The sequence below is a fragment of the Xyrauchen texanus genome, chromosome 3, assembly GCF_025860055.1.
Source record: "Xyrauchen texanus isolate HMW12.3.18 chromosome 3, RBS_HiC_50CHRs, whole genome shotgun sequence".
In the NCBI taxonomy this organism is placed as follows: Eukaryota; Metazoa; Chordata; class Actinopteri; order Cypriniformes; family Catostomidae; genus Xyrauchen; species Xyrauchen texanus.
Window position 1 is genome coordinate 54,045,079 of NC_068278.1, and position 26,303 is coordinate 54,071,381.

The following is a 26,303-nucleotide window of genomic DNA, read 5'->3' on the forward strand; positions in this document are numbered from 1 at the left end:
CGGCGACACCGTCGAGGACTTCGCCCAACAGTTCTCCGCGGTGAAAAAGCAGACGGAGGCCATTTCTAAAGCATCATGCCCCGCCGCAGACCTACCGCTACAGGCCCTGCCCCGTCTGCCCGCCGAGGGCGTCCCCCTGCGAAAAAAACAGCTCCTGCTCCGCCTCAACCCGGGCCCAGCTCTCAGCCCCAGCGTCGCCCCCTGTCTCACAAACCCCCTCTAGGACCCGGAAGGCTCCCAAGTGTTCCTGAGACAGCCGACCCAGAGCCGAAGAAGTTAGCTCCAGAGGTGGTAAGACCGCTCCGTCCCCGGTGGCCGGGAGGAGAATCCTTTGTTTTTTCATTTGTCACACCCCCTGACGGGGGTTGTGGTACCCACATTCTCAATAAGAGCTATTTCCTTTGCCTCTGGGTCACCTGGCCCGCAAATGCCGTTCTCACGGCAATCTGCTTTCAGATTACGACAGCCCCGGTACACCAGACGCGGCGATTCCGCCTTCCGCCTGCCCACGACTGTCCCCCGGCCGGCCGGTTCGGACGAGTCCAGAGGACGCCAACATCAGACCTCCTCCTCAGTCACAGACCCGCCCCCTGCCGGGTGTGCGGAGCAAGGTAAGTGCTTTGAGTCTATTCTCAGCACCTCAGCCTCAGGCCGCGATGAAGCCACCCAACGCTGCATTACCTGTTCCGCCCCGCTGCGAGGCCCCGCCGGGTACGTCCAAAATACTCGTCCATTTGGTGCCCCTAGCGCAGAGCTGGGAAGCGTGGATTGCGCTTCCCAACGCATCACGCTGGCTGCACTGGACCATTCGACTCGGTTACGCAATTCAGTTTGCCCGGCTCCCGCCCCCCTTCAGGGGCGTCCGCTTTTCTGCAGTACACGGCAAGCATGCCAGTTCCCTGTGCACAGAAATCGTGACCCTCTTAGCCAAGGGCGCGGTAGAGCCCGTCCCTCCAACCGAAATGAGGAAGGGTTTCTACAGCCCTTACTTCATTGTACCCAAGAAAGGCGGCGGCTTACGACCAATCCTGGACCTCGCGAAGTTTTCAATCGGGCCTTGTTAAAACTCCCGTTCAAAATGCTCACGCAGAGAAATATTCTGGCTGGCGTTCAGCATCTAGATTGGTTCGCAGCGGTAGACCTGAAGGACGCGTACTTCCACGTCTCAATTCTGCCACGACACCGACCCTGCTTACGGTTCGCGTTCGACGGCCAGGCGTTTCAGTACAAAGTCCTCCCCTTTGGCCTGTCTCTGTCCCCTTGCGCCTTCACGAAGTTCGCAGAGGCGGCCCTTGCCCCGCTACGAGTAGCCACCATCCGCATTCTCAACTACCTCGACGACTGGCTCATCCTAGCACACTCTCGAGAGTTACTATGCACACACAGAGACCAGGTGCTCCAGCACCTCAGCCGCTTGGGGCTTCAGGTCAACTGGGAAAAGAGCAAGCTCACTCCAGTTCAGAGCATCTCTTTTCTCGGGCTGGAGTTAGACTCAGTCTCAATGACAGCACGTCTCACGAGCGAGCGTGCTCAGTCGGTGCTGGATTGCCTCGCTTCCTTCAAGCCAGGCACAGTGGTCCCTCTAAAACTTTTCCAGAGGCTCCTGGGGCATATGGCATCCTCCGCGGCGGTCGCGCCGCTGGGGTTGATGCATATGAGACCACTCCAGCACTGGCTCCAGACTCGAGTCCCGAGACAAGCATGGCACCATGGCACGCATCGGTAAGGATCACCCCCGCCTGCCTCAAAACACTCCGACCCTGGACAGACCTCTGCTTTTTACGGGCAGGAGTGCCCCTGCAGCAGGTGTCCCGACACATTCTGGTCACAACCAACGCCTCCCGGTCCGGGTGGGGTGCCGTGTGCAGCGGGCCGTTGGAAAGGGGCCCCGCTGCGTTGGCACATCAACTGCCTGGAGTTGCTGACCGTCCTTCTTTCTCTCAGGAAGTTCCTCCCGTTAGTTCAGGACAAACACGTCCTCGTGAGATTGGACAGCACCACGGTGGTGGCGTACATAAATCGCCAAGGCGGCGTACGCTCCCGCCACATGTCACAACTCGCCCGCCGTCTCCTCCTATGGAGCCAGCAGCGACTCAAGTCGCCGCGTGCCACTCACATCCCCGGCAAGATCAACGTCGTAGCGGACGCGCTATCACGACAACGCCTGCCCGGCAGGGAGTGGAGGATTCACCCCCAGTCGGTCCAGCTGATTTGGGAACGGTTTGGCAAGGCCCAGGTAGACCTGATCGCCTCCCAGGAAACCTCCCACTGTCCGCTCTGGTACGCCCTAACAGAGGCTCCCCTCGTGACAGACGCGCTGGCACACAGCTGGCCCTCGGGGCTGCGCAAGTACACATTTCCCCCAGTGAGCCTTCTTGCACCGGTGCTGTGCAAGGTCAGGGAGGACGAGGGGCAAGTCACGCTAGTGGCCCCCTACTGGCCCACCCAGACTTGGTTCTCGGAACTCAGGCTTCTCGTGACAGCTCCTCCCTGGCGAATTCCCCTGAGAAAGGACCTCCTCTCTCAGGGACGGGGCACGCTCTGGCACCCGCGCCCAGACCTCTGGAACCTCCACGTCTGGTCCCTGGACGGGATGCGGAAGAGCTAGCCGGCTTACCGGCGACCGTTGTGAATACAATCAACCAAGCCAGAGCCCCCTCTACCAGGCACCTTTACGCCCTAAAGTGGCGCTTGTTCGCAGATTGGTGTTCTTCCCGAACTGAAGACCCGCAGAGATGCGCGATCAAGTCAGTGCTCCTGTTCCTACAGGAGACGCTGGACAGGAGGCTGTCCCCGTCCACCCTCAAGGTGTATGTTGCCGCCATTGCCGGCCACCACGATCCTGTAGATGGCAAGTCTTTGGGTAAGCACGACCTGATCCTCAGGTTCCTGAGAGGCGCCTGGAGGTTGAATCCCTCCCGGCCAGGCCTAGTTCCCTCCTGGGATCTCTCAGTAGTCTTGGCAGGACTCCAGAGACCCCCCTTCGAGCCGCTTAAATCAATTGGACTCAGGGCCCTCTCTCTTAAGACGGCCCTGCTGATCGCGCTCACCTCTATCAAGAGGGTCGGGGACCTGCAAGCGTTCTCTGTCAGCGACACTTGCTTGGAGTTCGGTCCGGCAGATACGTCTGTGATCCTAAGACCGCGACCGGGCTATGTACCCAAGGTTCCTACCACACCATTCCGAGATCAGGTAGTGAACCTGCAAGCGCTGCTCCGGGAGGAGGCAGACCCAACCCTTTCGTTGCTATGTCCAGTGCGCGCCCTGCGCATTTACCTGGGCCGCACACAGAGCACCAGACGCTCTGAGCAGCTCTTTGTCTGCTTTGGGGGACGGCAGAAAGGGAATGCCGTCTCCAAACAGAGGCTCGCCCACTGGGTTGTCGACGCCATAACACTGGCTTATCACACCCAGGCCGTGCCCCTACCCTTGCGGGTCTGAGCTCACTCAACAAGGGGTGTTGCGTCCTCGTGGGCACTGGCCAAGGGCACCTCCCTAGCAGACATCTGTAGAGCCGCGGGTTGGGCAACACCCAACACCTTCGCGAGGTTTTACAACCTCCGCGTTGAGTCGGTTGCGTCTCGTGTTTTGTCAGGTCCGAGCCCGTAGAACTCGGGAACACGTAGACCGACCGGCCGGGTGGATCGCTTGCGCCCAGCGCCCTTTTCCTGACGTCAAGGTTAAGTAGTGCGCCTTTCACTCCGAGTCGGGACCCTGGTCGATTCCTCCCCAGCCCTCCGGGTCCGTGGTTCAGCGGAGGATCTCGCCGACCCAAGCCACTGCGGATACCCTGATGGCTACCCTGTACTGGTATAGGTGCTCCACAGGTAAGGCCTCCTGCTCGGACTCCCCCTGTGTGTATTTCCACGGTTTTGTCCCCTTACGAGCGGACCCCCGTGTCTCCCTTAGGCAGTTACAGATGCCCCAGTCGCCGTGCTGTAGCAACTCCCCCCTTTCGAGGCTGGATCTACCACCGCACCATAATTTCCACACGAGCCCTAAGACGGCCGTGTGACGTGTCTACCACTTTTCCTCCCCAAGAAAAAGGGCAGGTGTGGTCTCCGCAGGGTCTGGGTAAGACCCCCTTCCCTATATGCGTGTAAGGGCCCCGGCCGTGATTGCTCTATGCGAGAAACATAGAGAGAAAAGAGGCCCAGCCAGGCTGGCCCGTTCCCATGTTGGCAAACATCGCCTTGTTCCCCTCTCAGGGTAACTAGAAGGATCCCGATGTTCGTATGGGGCATTGGGGAAGGGTACGTGCAGCCGGGTACAGACGATGCGTGGCACTGGATGAATCCCTGCCCGCCTCTGTATCGGCAGTTCACGTACACGGTTCAGCACATGGCAAGATTGGAATGGGTCCCCTAGTGTCGCTTCTCCGACACAACGTGGAGAGAGCGACAGAAGGGGAACGTTTGGTTACGTAACCTCTGTTCCCCGAGGGAGGGAACGACACATTGTGTCTTTCCTTCGCCATGTCGCTGAACCGAGCCACTGTTGTGGCCGGACCATTTCCGGCTCCTCAGAAAAATCCTGACTAAACTTCCATATTTGCCCCGCTTCAATACCCGTATGCGGGGGCGGGGTATGCAAATACTGACTGCCAACTCTCATTGGCCCTTTTCAATAGGTCAGAGGTGAATATCGGCGCTCAAGAGAGACCCCTAGTGTCGCTTCTCCGACACAACGTGTCGTTCCCTCCCTCGGGGAACGGAGGTTACATACGTAACCAAACGTTTTCACATTTCAATAAATTCCCAATGAATAAAATCAAGATTAATTTGGAAATATGTCACATTATTGAAGTAAAATGACTCGGAAATGCTGTTTTACATTGACTTTAAAACTACCAAGAAGATTCATTAACGTAGCCTAGTGGCTAAGACATACACATTGAAAGAAACATATTGGGCATATTGAGTTTAAGAGCTTGAGCTTTAAGAGCTTTGCGCTCATGCTGCTCTGTCCATTGAGCAATATCCATCTACAGAGCCATACAGGTGCATTAGCCGAGGTTGTGCCTCCGCCTGTGTATTTGCCGCTGCTAAACCAGATACTTCAGATGCGTCCCTAGACTTCAAAATCAGATGAACCACGGTACAAATGCATACAACCCGTTTAATTGAGAACCAACTGATATACTCCAAGTCCAGATAAACGTTTTAATGCAAAGAGTAACTTGACGATAGATTTGATTATTATGATTGATATATGCCCCCATTTGTAACCTAAAGCCCCCTCTCTACTAATTTGCTCTCAGCAACCCCTGGCATCCTTTGAACGCCCCCCTGGGTGGGCGGTCCAGCCCCGTTGGGAACCCCTGTCCTAAAGTGAACAGCCCTCTAATGGGGCTTTTCCACTGCACGGTACAACTCAACTCAACTCATCTCGACTCTGAATGCTTTTTTGGGTTTATTCACTGTGGATAATACCTGGTACCGGAGTCTTTTTTTAGTACCACCTCGGTCGAGGTTCCAAGCGAGCCGAGCCGATACTAAATGTGACATCAAAAGCCTGCAGATCACTGATTGGTCAGGGAGAATCGTCACTACCAGCGTCACTGGATTTCCGACACGTGACATCAACCCGCTAGTTTTAAAGTTAGCAGCAGCGATAACAGTATCATTTGTTCACGCAACTTTCTAATTGTGAAAAAAGAAATGGCTGTGCGCAAAACCATGCCGAGGTGCAGACTCATTAGCGATGAACGAAACGATAAAGTCTCTCAGGAAGTGTTTCAGCTGTTGGCCGCACACGGCTACCACCGGCCCTAGCAACAGTGTAGGGAAAAGTACAAAAAACTCAAAAGTGTCTACAGCACCATCAAGGAAAAGTGGAAGTGGTTTGACCAAATGGACACTATCTAAACCATCGAGCAATGGGAGGGAGAGTGCCCTGGACTCAGCCATGATGGAGGATGGTACATTTTGTTGTACATTTAGTTGACCAGCTTCAGGAAGCTTGCTTCTAAAACAACCAGGCCAATTTAACTGTTTCACTTGTGTAAAATCACCATGCAACAACTGCTTTATGCAGCACATTGAGCTAGTAGCTAATAGTTAGCGGTTGTGTTATTGTTTTGATCAGTTTGTGTCGTGTTTAAGATGATGTCATGGCAGTAGAGGCGGCGCAACTATGACGATCAGCCTATAATCCCACCCACGTTGAGGTGGCACTAAACTGCAGTGGAAATGCAAGCTCAGAAAAGTAAAGTGAGAGTCGAACCGTAAAAGTGCCTTAAGAATGAACAATCCCTCTAAACGTTTATGTTTTCACTCACAAACTTTCTACATTCTTATGAACTTTCTGCTAAACTAATACATATTCATTTCAAAAGACATTGATTTTGCTATGTTTACCCCACTCATCCATGCCAGAATGGCGTTTAAATCCACCGATAATGGACATTTTTGAAAGCACGCACTAGTACCACATACTTTGGAAACTGATGATGTTAGAAAAATGAAAACAAATGAGTGTGGACCTGCCTTTAGCATTTGTTTATGAGCTAGCATAGGCGCTTCTTCCTAAAGAGTTCACACTTCACACAGAATAGCGCTATTTTTTAACAACATGCTTAGTCTGACATTTCTTCCTGTGGAAAACAAAACACTTTAATAATGCATTTTCTAAAATAAACATTTCAACAGCACATACCACAGTAAACTGAAGATAAATAAAACTTGTATTTACTGAGACTCTCCTACAATGAAACAATTTACATTCCATACTTTATACTTTTTCCAAGCAGCTGTAAATATTGGAAGAGCTTTCCAGAATGTCAAATGAATAGCTGCTCTCTGTTTGCTACAGTTCATGTAAACAGCATCTTATCACACAAATTCATGAAAGCCCCTGTGAATCCACCACACCGTGAAATGGCATGACATGCATGTTGGGTACACATGCAAACAGACTCAAAGCTGTTACTATGGGATTTACTGGCTTTGGACAACTGCTTTCTCAGACATCATCAGAGACAAGAGACTGTGACTGGCAGCCCACCCTTTGCTATACAAGCCTTGAACAAAAGTGTATTACTGGCACATCCCAGCTGCTCAACTGTGAAAAGGCTCTGCTGGTGTTGGACAACAGGTGGCTTGTCTTTCTGACATGCTCTTTAGAAACATGTTTATATACAGTATATGGAGAAAGACTAAATTCTTCAAATTTTAGACTCTTTTAGACTTTTTTGTTGTATGGTTATAGCTAATTACATGAAAACATGGAACTGAAGCAGGCTAGTATGAAAATATATCTAGATTTGCATTTAATGAAGGAAATGGCAGTGTTAAAGTTTTAGGTAAGCTTAGGTTCAGGTCTTTGCCAGAGATGCTTTGCCAGTCTTAGGCCATGTCCATACTGGTCAGTTTTCGCTTGAAAAATTAGTTTTCAGTTTCCTAAAGTGATAGTTTTGGAAATGGCAGTTTTTGGTGGAGGAAAACACTGTTCCATTGTGGGTGTGAGGTGTACACGTAGCAAAATGAATGCATTTAAAAAAACAAAGAATTTAAATTTTTTAATTTGGACATGGCCTTATTTTCAGTCGGCTGCACACAATAATTAATTTATAGATGGCATTATAAAACCGGCTGAAGTGGCTAAATATATGCAAGGAAGAATCGACCAATCACAATTCAGTATGCAATTAGAAGTAACAAAGAAGACCAATCACAATTCACTATGCAAACATTGCAATGACGGAATCACTGTTGATTGGACATTTTCAATGCAGAACATACCATCGATGGAAGTCATTGGAAGATTTTCAAACTTTAAAGGAATATTCCAGGTTCAAAAGAATTTAAGATCGTTTGACAGCATTTGTGGCATGCTGTCAAACGACAGCATGCCACATAATTACGACATTTATATATAAATATAAATGTCGTAATTATAAAGTAAAAAAAAAATAAATAAAAAAAAATAGATACCACAGCTAATAAATTCTGAATTTTAAGTGGTTCAGGTTGAATTAATTGCAGAAATGTAATACATAGTTTAAGGTTTTTTCATTTTTTTTAAAGAGGAATATCAATATAGTGCTACATTGCAAAAACTGTAAAAATGTATGGCAAAATATGCCCTGAGTTCTCATTTCAATACGGAATGACTGCGCTAGTGTTTGACTGTCTTATTTTTGTACAATGTATCTAAATTATACAGGGTAATTAAATGACAACATGAAGGTTAGAAGGATTTAAACATTTCCATTCTTTGTTTTCACCATTTTCTCTGTAAATCTATCATTACCAGCTGTAGTATGGGCAAATCAGGACTCAAACTGAGGTAAATTTGTTCACTTCCTGTCTAAAGAACCCCCCAGCCCCCTGCTCTCATGAGGATAGAGTTACTGAAAAAGAGGGGAAGAAAGGAAAGAAAAAATAGCAGACCTCACTGCTTCAGCCAATGAGGAGAGCAGAGCCACTGGCTTGCAAACAAGGAAACTAAAGAAAGAAAAAGCTATATTTTCATCCAGCTCCTCTGAAGTGAGCAGTTTGATGGGGTGGGGAAGAGAAATGAGTAGAAGCTACTTCTGATTTTGCTTTCAATTCTCATAATTGTTTATAGATCTTGTGACCATAAAAACAAAAATTGAGTGCATTTGCAAGCACAACAGTACACTAATAACTATAAAAAATCAGCTCAATCTAAAACCCAGACAACGCACGAGAATTGTGTTTACATGAGACATGAAATTATCAGGTATTTCTCCAGGGGTGATGACAAAATATAAACAGCCATGCTCACAAGACATGTAAACATGAATAATGTTTTATATGCTGATAATTACCACTAAATAGGTTTGTTAAAAGAATCTGACAATGCAATTAAGAAAATTATTCTTTCAAGTCCTGTTTACCACCTTACTGTATGTGACTCACATGTATTGATTTTGTCTGTGCCTGAAGTCAATACACTTTCTTTTAATTGCCAGATGACAGTCACAACACAAGATTTCTTACACAAAGAATTGTCTCATAAAATCTGAAGATGAAAGGGCAATTTGTGTTTAAGGGCAGAATATTTGTCATATCTCTTCATCAAAAGTGCCATCTTTTCATTGTTTTTTATAACTTGTTTGTTCTCTGTTGTCTATCCAGAGTTTAACAGCTTGGGGAGATTCAATGAAGCTATTTGCAGGCCATACATTACTCTATCCAAAAGTGACATTATTGATTTACATTTTTATTTATTTATTTTTTTTACTCAGGCCTGGTGGCATTGACTCTTTAACTCATGAAATGTGGTAAATTAGTCTTTGGAGGACAGCATTGCTTGGGGCTTTCACTTGTTCACTCTGTTCCTCTCTCTCTCTATCTCTCTAAATAGTGCTCACCCGTGACCGTCTGTTGCCGACAACTGGGGCTTTGTATGTTTTAATTAAAGTTATGTCATCTTTCATTTTTTTTTTTTTTTAAAATCTGAATATTTTGTATTGCAATTTTTTCTATACAATGAAAGTGAATGGTGACTTAGGCTAACATTCTGCCTCACGAAATAATGACAGAATTAACATTTTTGGTTGAACTATCACTTTAGCATTCACTCTAAAACCAACTCCACACAACGGTTCCATCATGGCTTAAACAGAAGTGTCTTTGATTGGGGATCAGTCAGCACCCAGATCTCTGTTTTAATAATAAATAGGGAAATGAGCAGAGAAATGAGGAGAATAAGCAAACAAATGTATGTTTGGGTTCAAATTAATAAGAACTTGAAGCTTTACAAGGAGCCAAGGGAAATAAAACGTGTACCCAGAGCATTCCAATCGGATGAAACCATCAAAACGCTGTTTGGGTTACCGTGATACACTTTTCAATCTTACTAAATCTCTTGGCAATCTCCCATTCCCATCTCCCACTTCCCCGTCTTCCATTGGTGCACAAACAGATAGTTCCACTCACAACTCATGCCATTGGTTGAGCAAGACCTTGACATGTTTGACTGCTCAAACAAACAGGAGTAATGTTTTGAAAACACCACAAAGCCACAGTGTTTACACAATTTGGTCATTCAAATTATGAATGGTTTACTTAGGGGATGGTCAGACAGGATGAAATTTTGCATGTGGTTGTGCTAAGGTACAGTATAATGTTGGTCTACACATGGGTCAGACTTTTCACATGAGTGTCACATTTTTTAAATTCAGTGTCAGGTTAAAAAAAGTCTAAAAACTTGTCTCGAGGCCATTGTGTCCAATTCCTAGGCTAGCTTCAGTCTAGCTGCTTTTGAATGCAGGAACACATACCGTGTGAACACCCCCTTTTAATTGTCTCTGTACGTTAACCTGGGATAGGAGAAAATATTTTATGAAAAAAAAAAACAACAAAAAAACAAACAACTGCACCCTTAAAGGGACAGTTCACACAAAATTAAAATTCTGTCATCATTTACTTACCCTTCTATTGTTCCAAACAACCCGCATGACTTCCTTTCTTGTGTGGAACACAAAAGGAGGTGTTAAGGGAGGGGAAAAGATGTGCAATGAAAGTGAATGGTGACTGAGGTTTAGACATTCTGTTCCACAGAAGAAAGAAAACCATATGGAATTGGAACAACATGAGGGTGAGTAAATGATGACCGATTATTTTGGGGTGAACTATTCCTTTAAGGTTAAGGATAAAAATGAGACACTGTGTGTTTAGGCTAAATAAAATCTGCATCAAAAAATGTCACACAAACAAGGGATGCCACTAACATTTTCACAAAGCATATATAATAAGAACAGAGCTACACTTTTGGTCAAACCATTGAACAATAAACAACAGGCAAGCCGATGACACATTGACCCAAACCAAAACTATATACAATTTTAGATGATGGAAAATACTGTAAAGACATACCAACAACTTTGGGTAGTTTCTGTCTCCTCAGAGGTATTCTGGGGAGTTTGGTGCTGATTCGGCTGAATCCGCCACACAGGATTATCTTGGCCTTCTTACTGTTGGTGGAGTTTTCCTGGTCAGGACTAAAAGAGGAAGGGTGACGTTATACCAACATAACTTTGGTTACAAATGGATAATTCATTGTGGATTTGTGTTGATGTACAGCAATAGCCTCTAATCCTTCATTCATCTAACTCTGAGTTAAATGACACACTGCATACACGGTCAAACCATAGAGTTCATGTATATGTACAAATGAGGCAAACATGGAGGGATCTGTCATTGTCACAATGGAGGATATCGTTTGAACTTACATTCTATGATTTTCAAACAAGTTAGAAACCAGCTGGCAGAGAATTCTAGAGTCTTGAGTTCTCCAAACTGACTGTGGAGAACAGAGGAGCCTTTGACTTCGGCTGACTTTCAGCTGAATTCTGGCAACTAGTTTTGTCACAATGACATTTGCCAGGGGCCTAAAATCAATTTTGGATCGGGGAGGAGGGCAATGGGCATAGGTCTTTGAAAAAGTAATGATTATCTCCAAAAAGTATGAATAGACATTTCTAAAAGTTAGAGTGACATGTCTGCCATCAAAAGTATGATGATTGCTTCATTTACTCTGGTGGCTCTATAATGGAGTTGTGACATACACTACCGGTCACAGGTTTAGACAAAGCGACTTGTTCTTTGTAATTGCTATTTTCAAAAAGTTTGAATAATTGTAAGTCATCCAAACTATGAAATAACACATAAAGTATGGGAATTATTCAGTGACTAAAACAAATAAAATAAATATATAAATAAAATACACAAATCTAAACTATCTAAAATTCTCAAAAGTAGCCATCCTTTGCCTAAATTACATTTCTGCTAAATGTATATTTTAGAATTAGTTTTTAGATAACAGGGTTAAGATCATGAGAAACATGAATTTAGTCAAGTGTGTCCAAACACACTTCATTATTTATTAAAATACATTTTATCATTTATTTTTTATCATTTAAAGGGATAGTTCTCCCCAAAATAATAATAATAATAATAATAACAAAAAATCTATCATAATTTACTCACTCTCATGTTGTTCCAAATCTGTATTACTTTCTTTCTTCTGTGGAACACAAAAGTATATGTTTTGCAGAATGTTTGCCTCAGTCACCATTCACTTTCATTGTGTGAAAAAAATACAAAATGTAAGTAAATGGTGACTGAGGCTGTCACCTTCCCTAAAATCTCTTTTTTGTGTTCTACGGAAGAAAAAAGTAATATGAGTTTGGAACAACATGAGGGTGAGTGACCAATGACTAATTATTTTCCTTTTTGGGTGAACTATTCCTTTAATTCACATGTCCGGGACATATTAACTGACTACAGGCTTAAGAGACTAGTGTAGATTTGGACTCACTTGCAGTTGTTTTTGTTGCTACAGAGGAAACAGCAGCACAGCAGAGAGAGTAGAACAACCAGTAGGAATGTTACCAACGTTCCTGCAGCTATAACTCCCATCCGCTGATTAGGATCTGAGAAAGAAAAAAGAACATTTTTTAAAAATGGCACAAACAGTTGTTGGTGCTCAAATGCTTTATGGAATGCAGTCTTTTTTACTGCCACATCATTGCTAATATCTTAATTTCACATTAGACAGCTTTTAACTTGTCTTTATATATACATGCTAAAATAATTTCTAACGAAAGCTAATAAATTCCAGTTACTCAAACCCCAAAATGTCTAATATCTCTCACACCAGTTCAGTAGTCTAAAGGCTGATCAGTTTTGTCATCTTTTGCCAACTGGAATTATTATTGAAACTTAATGTGTGGCCATGTGGCTCTTCCATTCATAAACATAAACAATTTGAGACGATTAACTTGACATTGCTAAAAATTAACGATTTCAGCCGTTGGATGCACCATATTTTGTGTCTGTATCATCCACTGCAAATTATTATTTCAGTATGCATATGTTACATCCCTTTAAGCTCTTTTTATAATATCTTTTTATTAGGATTTCCGGTTTCAGTGGCATGCCCAAAATATGAAACTCTAAGCCTAATAAACATATTTTTATGACTTGTTCATTATATATCTCTTCATTTCACCTTGAAGTGAGTAAAATTGTGTGTTGATATGACAAAGGCCTTTCCAATCAAATAAAACATTATAATTGTACATAAGAACTAATTACACATGTAAATACAACAATGACTAAAGGTATGCTCTCTCTCTCTCCAAAGCATGCAGGCATGAGTAACAAGATCTTCATTTCCATTCTGTGTCATTTGAGCCATTATTGTGTCTGTGTCAAGTACTTGATGCCATCTCTTGGTGGCCATATATAATAGAGTGAAAAATCTTCTCTGCCCATATTTGGATGACTTCCACCTCAGCGGTCTGAATCCTAATATGATTGGTTTAGCGTTCTATGATGCTGGACAACGTACTACATAATTTCCAATAAAGTCATCTGATCCAGGAAAGCTTTTTAAGCACATTTTAAGACAGAGCACATTATGTGCAGTATGTACATTGTGCTTCGTTTGGATTATCTAATGGTCTATCCATCCCATTAAGTTGTGTGTGGGCTTGATCTATTGGTGATCTCCTCTGATATTTTATGTTCTGTTTATTTTTCGTGAAATTACGAGTGAAAATGTGCTTATAAGCAACATCTGTTTATATGTATGTAACATGTATGTCAAAGACATGTTCTTTGCTATTACTCACAATATTCGTTGTCTGTAAGTTCAACAAATAGGCTGGTTGTATTCTACTCTTTGAGAACTTTCCAACGACATATTACACATTACATGCTATTTGATTAGTTTGACGTTTTTACCCATAACAATAATATGTACAGTGTAAAATTATTAATAATAATCCAAACGGAACACTTCTGATTTGTCTGCAAATTTCAAAGCGCTTGTTCAGTTTAGGTCATAATGCCTACATGCATTGTAAAGTACAGCTTCTAAGCTTTAAAACGATACATATTTTGTGTTGGTCAAGGCTGTAGTTATTAATATTTTGAGAATATTGTTTTCTCGACAGGCCCAAGTTTAAAGATTTAAATACCAGCAGGCCATAAACAAAAAAGGCAGTTTGTTGGTTGTCCTTATGCTTAATATAAACCGTTTATCAAGTACATAATTGATTTAAAATGCACTTACAATGAAATATAAGGGCTAATTGAGCAATGATTTGCCCCAGAGTGTATTTTTGTCAACATGTTTTTTGGTTTGTTTTAAAAAACTGATAAACAAGTCAAAATTCAAAATTATTTTCTGTAGCAATCAACAGCATGCTTAGGTTGTATTTAGCCAAGAATATTCCTTAAAAAAACATGACTCTAAGCCACTACAGGATGTTGCGAGCGAATCCTCAGATCACTTTTCTCCATGTTTGACAGTGGCAAAACAAATACTAGAAAGTGTGATGCAGTTGAGACATCTCCAACGGCACAGCCGCCATTCCATCATCTCCACATAACAAACTGTCCCATTTTAGCGGGAGTCCCGTATTTTGGTCGAAATGAGGACGTCCCATTAGGGATGTTTTGAGTCCTCTTTTGTAGAGCCTATACACTGGAGGGGGATCCTACTGTGTTCAATATTAAAATACATGTCTAAAATGTTGTGAGACCACTGATGGGGCACGTACATCACAGATAGCATTTCATCTTCACATGCTCTCCTGGAGCTGCTCTGCGTGCAGTACACAGTGCAGGTCGATGACGGTAAGAGTTCATTTATGTAGCTAGTAAAATATGCTAAAAATGCAAAGTGCTCAATATTTGTAGTTATCTCAAATAATCACATTAGATCAAATGATTGTTATCAGGTGATGTAATAATCGCAACAGGTCTAATTATTAAATTATCAATGTTTTTATTATACAGTTTTATTATGGTCTACAATTTTAACCATAGTAAAGTTTACTTGCATTAAACACATTTTTGCATTTTAAGGCAAAAAATTTAATAAAAATGTGGGTCTTCCATTGAACTCCAATATCTATACGATACCATATCATGGGTTTCACCTCTTAAACATGTGTACATTTTGTGTGTTTCATGCACAAACATATTTACAGGTAATTGCACTTATATCGTCAATAACACAAATTACATGAGTATAATATTTTTGTGACTTATTGCAAAACAAACAAAAACAAAAATGGCTCATTTAAATATTTAATCAAAAGTTGTATTTGTTAACATTAGTTAATGCACTATGAACTAACAGGCACTGTATCACAGAAGTATAAATCTCAGTCCGAGAATACTGTGCGGTCTGGAGACATCTAAATATCATGTCGAGGGAGGCCTCACTGAGGTCAGCCACTATGACATCATGACTGCTTTCACTCAGGTCCCTGTTGACCCACACCTTTCCTCAGTACTTTGTCTCTGTCTTCCTGTAGTATTTCTCTCAGCTGTGTGAAACAACACCAGCTCTCACTAACTCACTCCGCGAGCAGGACAAGTGCCAAAAAACACAGCCGTAAAAATAAGACACCAATCTCTGGAAACACCATCAGAGCCGCCATGTTAAACCTGCTGCTGTCTACTGCACTGACCTACATAGTGAGGACTGCACACACAAACATCTACCGAGGCATGATACCATTAGCAAATGTGTGTTTATTTGCCTGCACATCAAGTTTTTCTCATTGATTTTAAAGGGAAATGACTTTGAATTCATAATAAAATGTCTATCTAATGTGAGCATCTTAAAAGTTAATGAACTGAACACTAGAGGCGCCACAATGAATTTTAATCGCTTTCACATAAATCGCGAGTAAAACGACTAATATTAAGTTAATAAACAGTTACGTTTCGCTCTGTTCCTCACACAGTGCTATCTTATGACATCAAAACACTTCAGGCACTTGTAAGGCGATACATTTTAACATTTGCATTACATAACCATCTACATTCACAAGCTTATTCTAGTGCAATCAAATTGCGCGGTAACTCAATTGATAAATCATTGCACTTACGATGCAAAGCAACAGGGTACAAGTCCTGAAGAGCATGTGAGTTAACACTTGGGGTGGAAATGCCATAGAAGCACCACCATGTGACATGGTTGCTTCAGCAATTGTACTTTTCATCTCACATTTGCTTTTAATGTCATTATAGGTTAGGTTTAAAATGTAGGGTGGGGACGTTGGTTTTGTTCATTTTAAACTTGATAAAGCATTAACCTTAAAAACTCTGTCTATTGGAGAGAAAATTGAACTCGCTTTTAGCGCCACTTAGTGGACATTTCACTCCGGATTTGCCGCGATACGTGTAATGAACCACGTAATGTCATTTAGCAAAAATGTCACCACAGTTACATCATTTTCATGCGATCAGGCTGAGAATATTAGTGAATCCTGAATATAAACGTTGTCGTATGGACTAATTTTCAGGGTATTTTCCTTTAAGGTGCTTGACAGTCTCAGTTACTATGTAAGAGGATTTTGAAAATTCTGCAAAAGATTTACTTTTATGTTTTGTGTGACATGATGTTGAGTGTGTGATGACAAAATTATATCTATTTTCGGACTAGTGTACTAACATTCTAATCTTATTCTTTGTTTATTATTAATACTGAGCATAGTATGGGAATTTGCAGTATGCATAGCATACCTAAATGACCTACCTACATTTGCCAAAATGTTTAGTATTCAACATGCAACATAATAAGGACATGTAACAACAATGTAGCATAATACTGTTTGAGGTTTATTGTTTTTCATAAATAATGCGTTCTGTTTTGCATACTACTTTTAAGAAACGGTACGCAGTATGCGGTATACAGTATACTGTGCAGTTAGTAGGAACCTTGTATTCCATTGTTTTGGGGAGAACTGTCCCTTTAAGTAAACAACTGAAGAAGATATCTCAGCAGGGAAAAGTCATACATCTTCCAATATAGCTGCAAAACAGTGCGGAATGTGTTTATGACACAGTGCTCTACTGAATTTACTGTATTTTAAAAAAATCTCACTCCATCTTTAATAATTGACACACTGCTAAATTCAATGTGAGTCAAAAGGTTGAATCTTGACTTGACCTCAACGTCAACTGGGCAGTTCTTTCTTCCTCCCTTTACGCAATGGAAAATATGACTAATGTTAACTTGGATGCTATGGAGACAAATATGTCTCCATAGCAAATGACATAGCAAAGCTCCAGAAATGACATTTTTTTCTCAGAAAGAGAAATAGAAAGGAGTTTTTCTTACATAGGTTGCAGGCCCCTGACACTGGGTTGCAGTTCTTGTCATGGCATGGACAAGTTTGGGCACAGTTCACTCCAAACTGACCAAACTCACAGGTCAGGTTGCAGCTAAAATCAAGAAAAATGCAAAGAGCACAATAACATTGAGGAAGAGAATCAATAAAAGCATTGTGTACATATCAACAGAATATGTGGTTAAATGTAATAATTGACAATGGAATTTATAATGTATTCAAAATGAATCAATGAATTGTGTGCAATAAGCCCCGGAAAGTGTATTTAAAAAGTAAATTGGGCCAATTTTGATTTCAAGTGGGATTTTAACATAACTTCATAAAACTCAACATTACATTTAAATAATCTCATCAAATGAGTGAAAAACCTAAATTAGCATTTCCAAATGGAAATACAGGTGCTTGCAAGCCAGCAAGAGAACAGAATTAAATATTAAAGAATAAATATTACAATTAAGTATGAAAATAAATGCAAGAGAAAAGACCCATCACAACTCAGAATGCAAATATTATGGTGTCAATTCAAGTCAATAGCAGATTTCCAAACTTCAACCTTAAAGGATAGTTCACCCCAAAATGAAAACTATCTCATCATTTACTCACTCTCATACCATGCCACTGAACACAAACAAAGATTTTTAGAAGAATATTTCAGCTCTGTAGGTCTATGCAGTACAAGTGAATGTTGACCTAAACGTTGAAGGTTTAAAAAAGCATTTAAAGGCAGCATAAAGGTAATCCATATGCTCCAATGGTTAAATCCATGTCTTCAGAAATGATATGATAGGTGTGGGTGAAAAACAGATCAATATTTAAATTTCTACTTTCACTTTTTACATTATTCGTGCACATCACCACCTACTGGGAAGGGAGGAGAATTAAAAAAAAGGACTTATTTCTCTCCCACACCTATCATATCGCTTCTGAAGATATAGAGTTAACTACAGGGGTCTTACTGGTTACTTTTATGCTGCATTTATATGCTTTTTGAGCTTCAAAGTTTTGGACACCATTCACTTGATTGCATAGACCTACAGAGCTGAAATATTCTTCTAAAAACCTTGTGTTCAGCAGAAGATAGAAAGTCATACATGTCTGGGATGGCAGGAGGGTGAATAAATAAATATCTAAATAAATAAATGATGAGATATTTTTTGGATGAACTATCCCTTTAAATTTCTTTAAAAAGTATGAAGTAAAAAAAAACTGAAATTGCACACCTAAGACTGAATTTATCTGCAAAATGGAGTTAATGCAGTCTCTCTGTTAAGTGATTTAAAATGTATTGCTGACAATTGGTGAAGAAGAAAACAAATAGAATGTGAGGAATACCAAATAGAGTACTGCCTTGTAAGCACAGTTATTATAGACCACAAGAGCATCAAAAATGGCTTCCTTCTATTATAAGAGCAAGGAAAATCTTGTACTTATAAAACACATTTTATGTGATGAGTTTGTGTTTCCCTCGGGTATCCACATGCCTGTCTATGATGCACTGTTCAAATTTTCTAGATCTATTTACAAAGAATCATTCACCATTTACTGTTTGGGGTGTCCTATTGAGCATCTTGCAATTGGTTTAAAGCTTGTCATTTTTAAACCATTTGGGATGACTCTTAGAATAGTGATTCATGCTACAATAGATATCAAGATGACTTGTGCTGTGGATTAGAAAATATTTGCATGACTCAGAGATTTGACTTACTATGTCCCGTAAAAGCCAGGGTCACACAGACACTCTCCTGTGGCAAAGTGGCAGTCTCCATTAAAACAATGGCTGCAATCGTTTTCACAGTTATCCCCATAAGTGCCATTAGGGCAGCGCACTTCACAGCTAAATTCATGAGTACAGAGAAATAGAGAGATTATAAACCCACAGAGAGTAAGAGAATTCAAAGAAAATCATGATCAAAATAATGAGCAAATCTAAAAAAAAAAAATATTTGAGGAGACCCATACAAAACCAGTAGTAAGTTTGGACACACTTGAATGATTTTACAGTATGTTTCATGATTGTAAAAACTTCTGGATCTAATTGCTCACGTTTAAATGCTTATAACATTAGCCATTAGCATTAGCATTAGCACCTTGAATGCAGTATGGAAAACGTGGCAATTACACATTATGTGGTGCATTATTAGGTGTGTTAGGTGTGTCCAAACCTTTGACTAACCTGTCTAGTACTAACAGTAAGCTACAATGGCATTTACTATATGCTGAAGTTCATACCGATCGCCAATCCAGCCGGGATTACAATGGGAACATTTCCCATCAATACGGCTGCAGTGGTGGCCATCTTTGCAGGGTGGACACTGATTCATACAGTTCTCTCCAAAGTAACCTGGTGTACACATCTGATCACATTTAGTTCCATTCCAGCCACTCTCACAGGTTACACAGCGCCCTTCGGTCACCTTACAGGGCTGCTGGCCTTTACAGTGACCACACCTGGGATCATTGGAAACAAGGACAAACCAGGATGGACCAGGTATGAACAGTTAAGATCAGAAGAGTTATGCCAATACATATCAGGAATGTCTGAAAGTCAGGAGGTAATCAAAACTGTGAGTTTCAAATTTATCAGATGTTTTTTTTTCTGACTCACTTTACATAGACAACTACTATGTGCTCAAGAATTGACTTATTATGTGCATTATGTGTTGTTGCATTGCACTAACACAGGGTTGTGGAGTAACAGAATACAGTAATGGGATTACGTATTTAAAATACAAAATATTAGTAACTCTATTCCACTACAGTTACAATTTAAATAACTGGTAATCAGAATACAGTTACATTCAAAAAGTTTTTTTATTACTTTGCATTTTATTGTCATTTTTTTCCATATAATATTTAGTCTATTTATTTGGAATACATTTATCCATATAAACGATGCGATCCAAAGAGCATTTGAACAGCGGTGAAACACTTTTTTAAGATGCGTTACATTCATAGGAGCAGTAAGTTCAAAGTAAGTTTGGTGCAGCAGAAATAGAAATAAGCCTTATGTAAATTATCATGTGAACATTTAGCTTTATGTTAAATGCTGTTTCTGGCTATTTTAAATTAACCTGTTACCAGCAGGGCTGGACTAGGAAGAGAAATCGGCCTGGGATTTTACATAGTAACTGGCCCAAAAGTTGAGAAGGGGGTGTTCGCTGTCCTTTTCTGCATATCGCGGCGCCGTTTTGTGGTCCGTTCTGCATAACGCGGCAGCTCATTTTAGCTTATCGCGGCCCATTCGGCCTGTTTCGCGGCCGACCCACCGGCCCGCTCGGTTCTACCGATGGCCAGTCCATCCCTGATCGGCCCCAAAGTGCGTCGGCCCACCGGGAAAATGCCCGGTATGCCAGATTACCAGTCCAGCCCTGGTTACCAGGCATGATTGTATTTTATTTAATTTTTTTTTTATCAAGAAAATCTCTAATGAGAATCTCTAATTGTGCTTTTTTGATCATTTTGGACAATTCAGTCCACAGATCACTGAGTGCCTATGGGTGATTTTCATGAAAATTGTCAAGAAAGGTCCTATTTTACTCCACAATCAAAAGAAATAAAAATTATATTTTGCATATAGAAAATTAAGCAAATTTTTAGGGCTTTATTTTACCCCCAAAATGTCTTTACCACACTGTGAAAACAAAAGATGGTAGTTATGATATTCTCATTACCGCAATGGGAAAATATACAGTATATTGTATATATATTTTTAACTACAGATGATGCCATAGTAGGTCTCCCTTGGTACTGCCATCAATCAATTTAATAGAAAATAATCATTGTACAACAGCATCTTTTTTACTGTTATATATTAAAAAAGAAAGAATAAAGACTGTTACGGTAATGAGAATCATCACCGAAATCAATGGGAATAGCAAAACATCCAGATGCATTACATGAGAATTGGCAGAGTAAAATTTGCTTAATTATAAAAAAATCTTAATAGTCCTAAATTTAAGGTTCAATTTCTTTATGCAAAATATAATTCCATTTCAGTTTTGATTTAAGGTATTGTGAACAACAACAACATGAACATTCTTCAAATTGTCTACTTTTATGTGTTCCACAGAAGAAAGAAATTCATAGGGATTTGGAACTATATAAGGATGAGTAAATGTAATTTTAGGGTGAACTATTCTTTTAAACTATTCATACAGTAGATCTTAAAATATGATGTTTTTCTCACCTGTTTCTGCAGTTCTGTCCATAAAATCCTGCTGGACACGGCTCCCGGCACAACTTCCCTCTATATCCGGGTTTACAGGTACAAGATCCATCTGCTGGGTTACACTTCCCATGCACGCACTGGCAGTACCCCTCACACTGTTGACCCCAGAGCATTTCCCTGCACTGGCATCGGCCCGAAAACTGCTCACAGGGTGAGTTGTTACACAAACACTGAGCCCTGCAGTTTCGCCCGAACCAGCCCGGGTTACAGATGCATCGGCCCGTGCTCTGATCACACACCGAATTGATGCTGCAGTAGCAGTTATTGTTGCATTGGGGCCCCCAGTAATTGGCATGGCATGTGCATTTTCCCATTTCCTGGTCACATTTCCCCTTCTGGCAATGGCATGGCTTCTCACAGTTTTCACCCCAGCGGTTGGTGTAGCATGTGCACTTGCCGGTCACATCGTCACATTTACCGTTAGGGTGACATGTGCACATGCCCTTGCAGTCTGGACCCCAGAATTGAGCGGGGCATTCTATGGAAGTCAAAAACATACACAGGTTGTAGTCTACAGGGTCATTAGAAAATATTTGTGTATTGTGCAACTGGCAAGCTAAAGAAGAGATAACAGGCCAATGTTAAACTTAAAGGAATAGGAATAGTTCACCTAAACATGAAAATGTGATCATTTACTCACATTCATGTCGCTCCAAAGGAGATGCTTTAATCAATATCACAGCCTGTATTTTTAAACCTGAAATAGTTTAATTGAAAATCTTGTTCTTTGTTGCACAAGTGCTTTGGAAAAAAGTCATTCACAGTGGCTCGTGGGTTCACGCAAGAACTTGCGTTGTATAACGCTAAAAGCATCTCCTTTTGTGTTCCGAATAAGATATTAAGTCAAACCAGTTTGGATCAAAATGACAGAATTTTTATTTTTGGGTAAACTATTCTTTTGACTTGCCAATATTTCATGTTTATGTAAGCCCTGAATCATCAGATCTTAAATTTTTCATTTTAACACATTAAAATATCCGTTTTTAATTTAGTGTGATATGTAGTGAGTGAGGGAACTGTTTGAACTCCTTAAGTTGTCATAGTCATGTTTGAATACAACATGAAATGGCATATGCAATGTATATCAGTTCAGTAATTTGACAGATTTCCAAGTAAAACAGAACATTCAGCAAGAAGTAATGTTATATGAGACTTGATTGTATTCATCAGAATTGGATTGGATCGTGAAAGTTATGCCTTGGTTACATCACCAGAAACTAAAAGTTGTTTCAGAGACAAACAACTTTTGTTGATAGATTTTTTTTCACTATTTAGAAAAGAAGACACTCTTTTAATAAATTTAAAAGGGGCCATTTTGATTTCATGTTGTCTTTAACCTGTTGATACGCACCCCCTTTTTGAGCACAAACCATGAAAATGACATCCATGAACTTAAATGGTCATATGGTCATATTTACTGAACCCTTTGGAGTATGGACACAATTGTAGTATCTTTTGAAAGACGACACTTTGGGCTTTAATTGTAGGGTTTCAGAATTAATATATGTTGTTATGTTTTAAAGTTAGAGAAGCTGAAGTTTATAGTAATGGAAATATTTTGTGCTGAACATGTTTTTATAATCTAAAAAAACTATAATAAAAGTGCCAAGACAACCCAGAAATGCAATGCTCTCAAAGCCACATGTCTAAAGGAGTTATGTTTCAAATTTGAAGATGATCTAACAAAAAATGGGGTTCCTGCAAGCTTTTTTCTCTGTAAAATCGCTGGAAGCGTACGGAGTAAAATTAAGGCTCCGCCTTTCAAGACGACACAATATCTGACTGCACTGCTTGGCTATTATGAATAAAACTATGCCCCATTTTTAAAAATAGACTTTGGACACATGCTCATTTTGTTTATGAAACTCTAATATATAAGATAATATACAGTTTTACAACATGAATGCTGCTCAGATTGCATAGTTTGTTGAAGAACGTCAATGAAGGGTAATTCTTTCAGGCGAGATCTCATGTAAACAATGGAGAATATATCAATATTTCTCAGATTTATCACTTTTATGGACAAAAAGCGCTACTGGATGTTTTTCAATGAACGCTTGTCATGGACAATTGACCCAAGTGTAGCAAACTGGATTCATCTGGCGATCGTGTTTTCATAAAAAAGGTATGAATCCCGTTTTGATATTGCATGTTTTCATTTGTACTCCTGGCACAAATAACTAAATTGCTGTTTCTGGAGCATTGCTATTGTGAAACAGAGATCGGATATCAATGTTGAACCCTTAGACCTTTGAAAAGATCTATAATTTGTTAACATTAATTACATTTATAGATGGTAAATTATATATTAAATGTAAGCAGAGTGACATCACCGGGGGAATTGCGTATCAACAGGTTAAAGTCTACTGAATTGAGTTGCTAATGCAAAAAGTACTTTTTATTTTCTAAAGAACCCATGACAGGTTATTCTTTCCTGTGTAAATGTACTGTATTTCATATCAAAACAGGAATTTTGGCCAGGACATTTTGAAGAGCTTCTGCTTTTTTATAGACAAGGCAAAATTTGCTACTTGCTATTTCTAGCTGGAGACAGGTGAAATTAGCAGGAGGGTATGCTAAAGATGCTAAAGTGCATTTTATTGGACAACAATTCTACACATGCCTGAGATCAAGCTGAGTCATCAATATTTTTTTACCCTTCATCCAGAAGAGAAAAACAAGCTGCTAAACATTTATTTAGTCAACTTTTAAAAGTAAACTAGAATACAGATGACCTCAAAGCTAACACTGAAAGATTAAAAGCCACAAAAGTCCAGTTTTGATTTCATGTGGTCTTTAATGATTATAATTAACTTTACTGACTTTCCCTTTCACCTAAAAAAGTTGGATGTTGAGTTAAAGCTGAAGTATTTCTACACCACTAGAGCCACAGAACAGAAATGCACAAAAAACATTGTTTTCAAACAGCTTTTCAAATACGCCCCTTGTCTGCTGTTGGTCGAACAAACAGATACCCCAATTCACACCATGGGTAGAGTCGATGTTTTTGTTTGGGGCTGGACGAGCCACTCAAAACAAACAGAGGAATTTTTATACAGCCACAGAGACAGAGTGTTTTTTTGTTTTTGAGAAATGTAACCAACTAATGGCTTATTAGTTATCTCCGCATATTAAGCTGGGGGAAATTATTTTAACAGAAAAAGTTACACGCTTCAGCTTTAATCAAACATGACAAAATGGCAACTCACTTGTGTCACAGCTTGCCCCAAAATACCCATGACGACAACGGCATTCATTTGGTCGGACACACACCTCGTTCTCATTACAGGTGAAGTTACCTTCACAGAGAGCTGGGGAGACATAATAAACCAGCAAATCAAATAAAATGCCACTCGGGAAATAGGAAGTGCTCTCTTAAAAATAGGAAATGACACTTACGTGTAAAACACTCTTCGCCTTGCTGCACCCATCCGCTGCAACACATAAACCCTGGTGACCTTATTAAAAGATAACAAAAATCGAGATACATTAATTACATTTATTGGATCACGCTCCATGCTTATTTCAAATGTGGCAAACATGGTGAAAATAATGACTGCTTTAAAAGATGGTTTTCCTGAACACTGCAAAAAATCATTTTTTGTCTATATTTTTTAGCATTAGCATGCATTGTTTAGCAAAAAATAATCTAGACATCCTTAAAACAAGAATTGCACTGAAAGAAATGATTTTGTGGTGAAGTAAATATAGCAGAAAAGATTAAGTACTTTCTACATTGAATAAGTTAGTGTTAACTTGAAATTATTAAGTAAATTCTACATACTCAATTCAATCATGTAAAAATGAATGCTCTAACTTATTACTAAATATTATTTATGATTGTTTGTTATCTTTACAATGTGTCAAACTGTGTCAATCCTAAAGAAGATTGTTTTTGATGTTTTTTATTGCTGATTTTTTTAGTTTTTTTTTTGTAAAAAAAATAATTATGAGTTCTGAAATATTATACTCAAAATTAATTGTTCATGATCAAATTATATTTATTGTTACTATCATCATGTCTTGTGCACCAAGTGTGAAGGTCTGTGTGTGTAGCTCTGTGTCTTGTTTCTAATGCAGTAATGCAAGGTGATGTTTTTTAATAGGCAACATAGCATGAAAAATGTGGTACACGATTAAACGTGTTTATATGACATGACCAGTCAAAAACATTTTTTTTTTTTTTTTGCAATGCACTGCCCCTATCTTCCATTTCTTTAGTCAAGCCATTGGTTGAGCTCTGTTGCTGTGTCAGGCTGGTTGGGTTGCTCCAACAAATAGAGCAATGCTTCAATAGAGCCACAGTGTTTACACTTTTCATGGGAATAAACATACAAATAGCTCACTTATAGTTGTCACTCCACATTCAGAATAGGAGAAAGTATTTGAACATAAAAAACCATTACACACTTCAACTTTAATAAACAATGTTTAGCTCGACCAGCAATTCCATCTGGAATCTTGAAAGACAGCTGGTCATAAAACAAAGTTTGCATCATCATACTGTGAATTGCAAATGTTCTGAACTATATTTCAATTACCCATATTAGATCCAAGCATGCATCTTATTCATGTGGCTCATTGGGGATATTGAAAATGTCTTGGTGCCATATGCAGCTTTGCCTGAGCTGCACAACAACAGATGTTTAAACAGCAAACATACTGTAGCTACACTGACTTGCATCCATGCACACAAGCATAAGCATTCATTCCTTCATCCACCCTCTTGCTGTCAGCAGTCATGCAATCCACATGCCATTTGAAGTGATAACTTTGTTGGAAAGAATGGGAGAAAGAATGCTGGTTTGGAACAACATGAGAGAGTGTAAATCATAACAGAAATGTCATTTTTGGGTGAACTATCCTTTTAATGGTCTCTAAATGCTGCTTGGATATAAGACAGATGCTTCCCTTATATTCGTCACATTTGACCTTCCAAGAGGCCTT

General features: G+C 40.4%; 1 protein-coding gene across 1 annotated transcript in view; it reads right to left on the bottom strand.

The window, feature by feature from the left end:
* Nucleotides 1-26,303, bottom strand: part of LOC127628162 (scavenger receptor class F member 2-like) — a 39,375-nt gene that overhangs the window by 10,057 nt on the left and 3,015 nt on the right. The window contains exons 2-9 of the mRNA XM_052104888.1: nt 24,756-24,814; nt 24,566-24,667; nt 21,315-21,834; nt 19,358-19,576; nt 18,834-18,962; nt 17,119-17,222; nt 12,292-12,406; nt 10,848-10,972 (exon numbers count right to left, since the gene is read on the bottom strand). Of these exons, the coding sequence (XP_051960848.1) occupies nt 10,848-10,972; nt 12,292-12,406; nt 17,119-17,222; nt 18,834-18,962; nt 19,358-19,576; nt 21,315-21,834; nt 24,566-24,667; nt 24,756-24,814 (1,373 nt within the window). The remainder of the gene's footprint in view (nt 1-10,847; nt 10,973-12,291; nt 12,407-17,118; nt 17,223-18,833; nt 18,963-19,357; nt 19,577-21,314; nt 21,835-24,565; nt 24,668-24,755; nt 24,815-26,303) is intronic.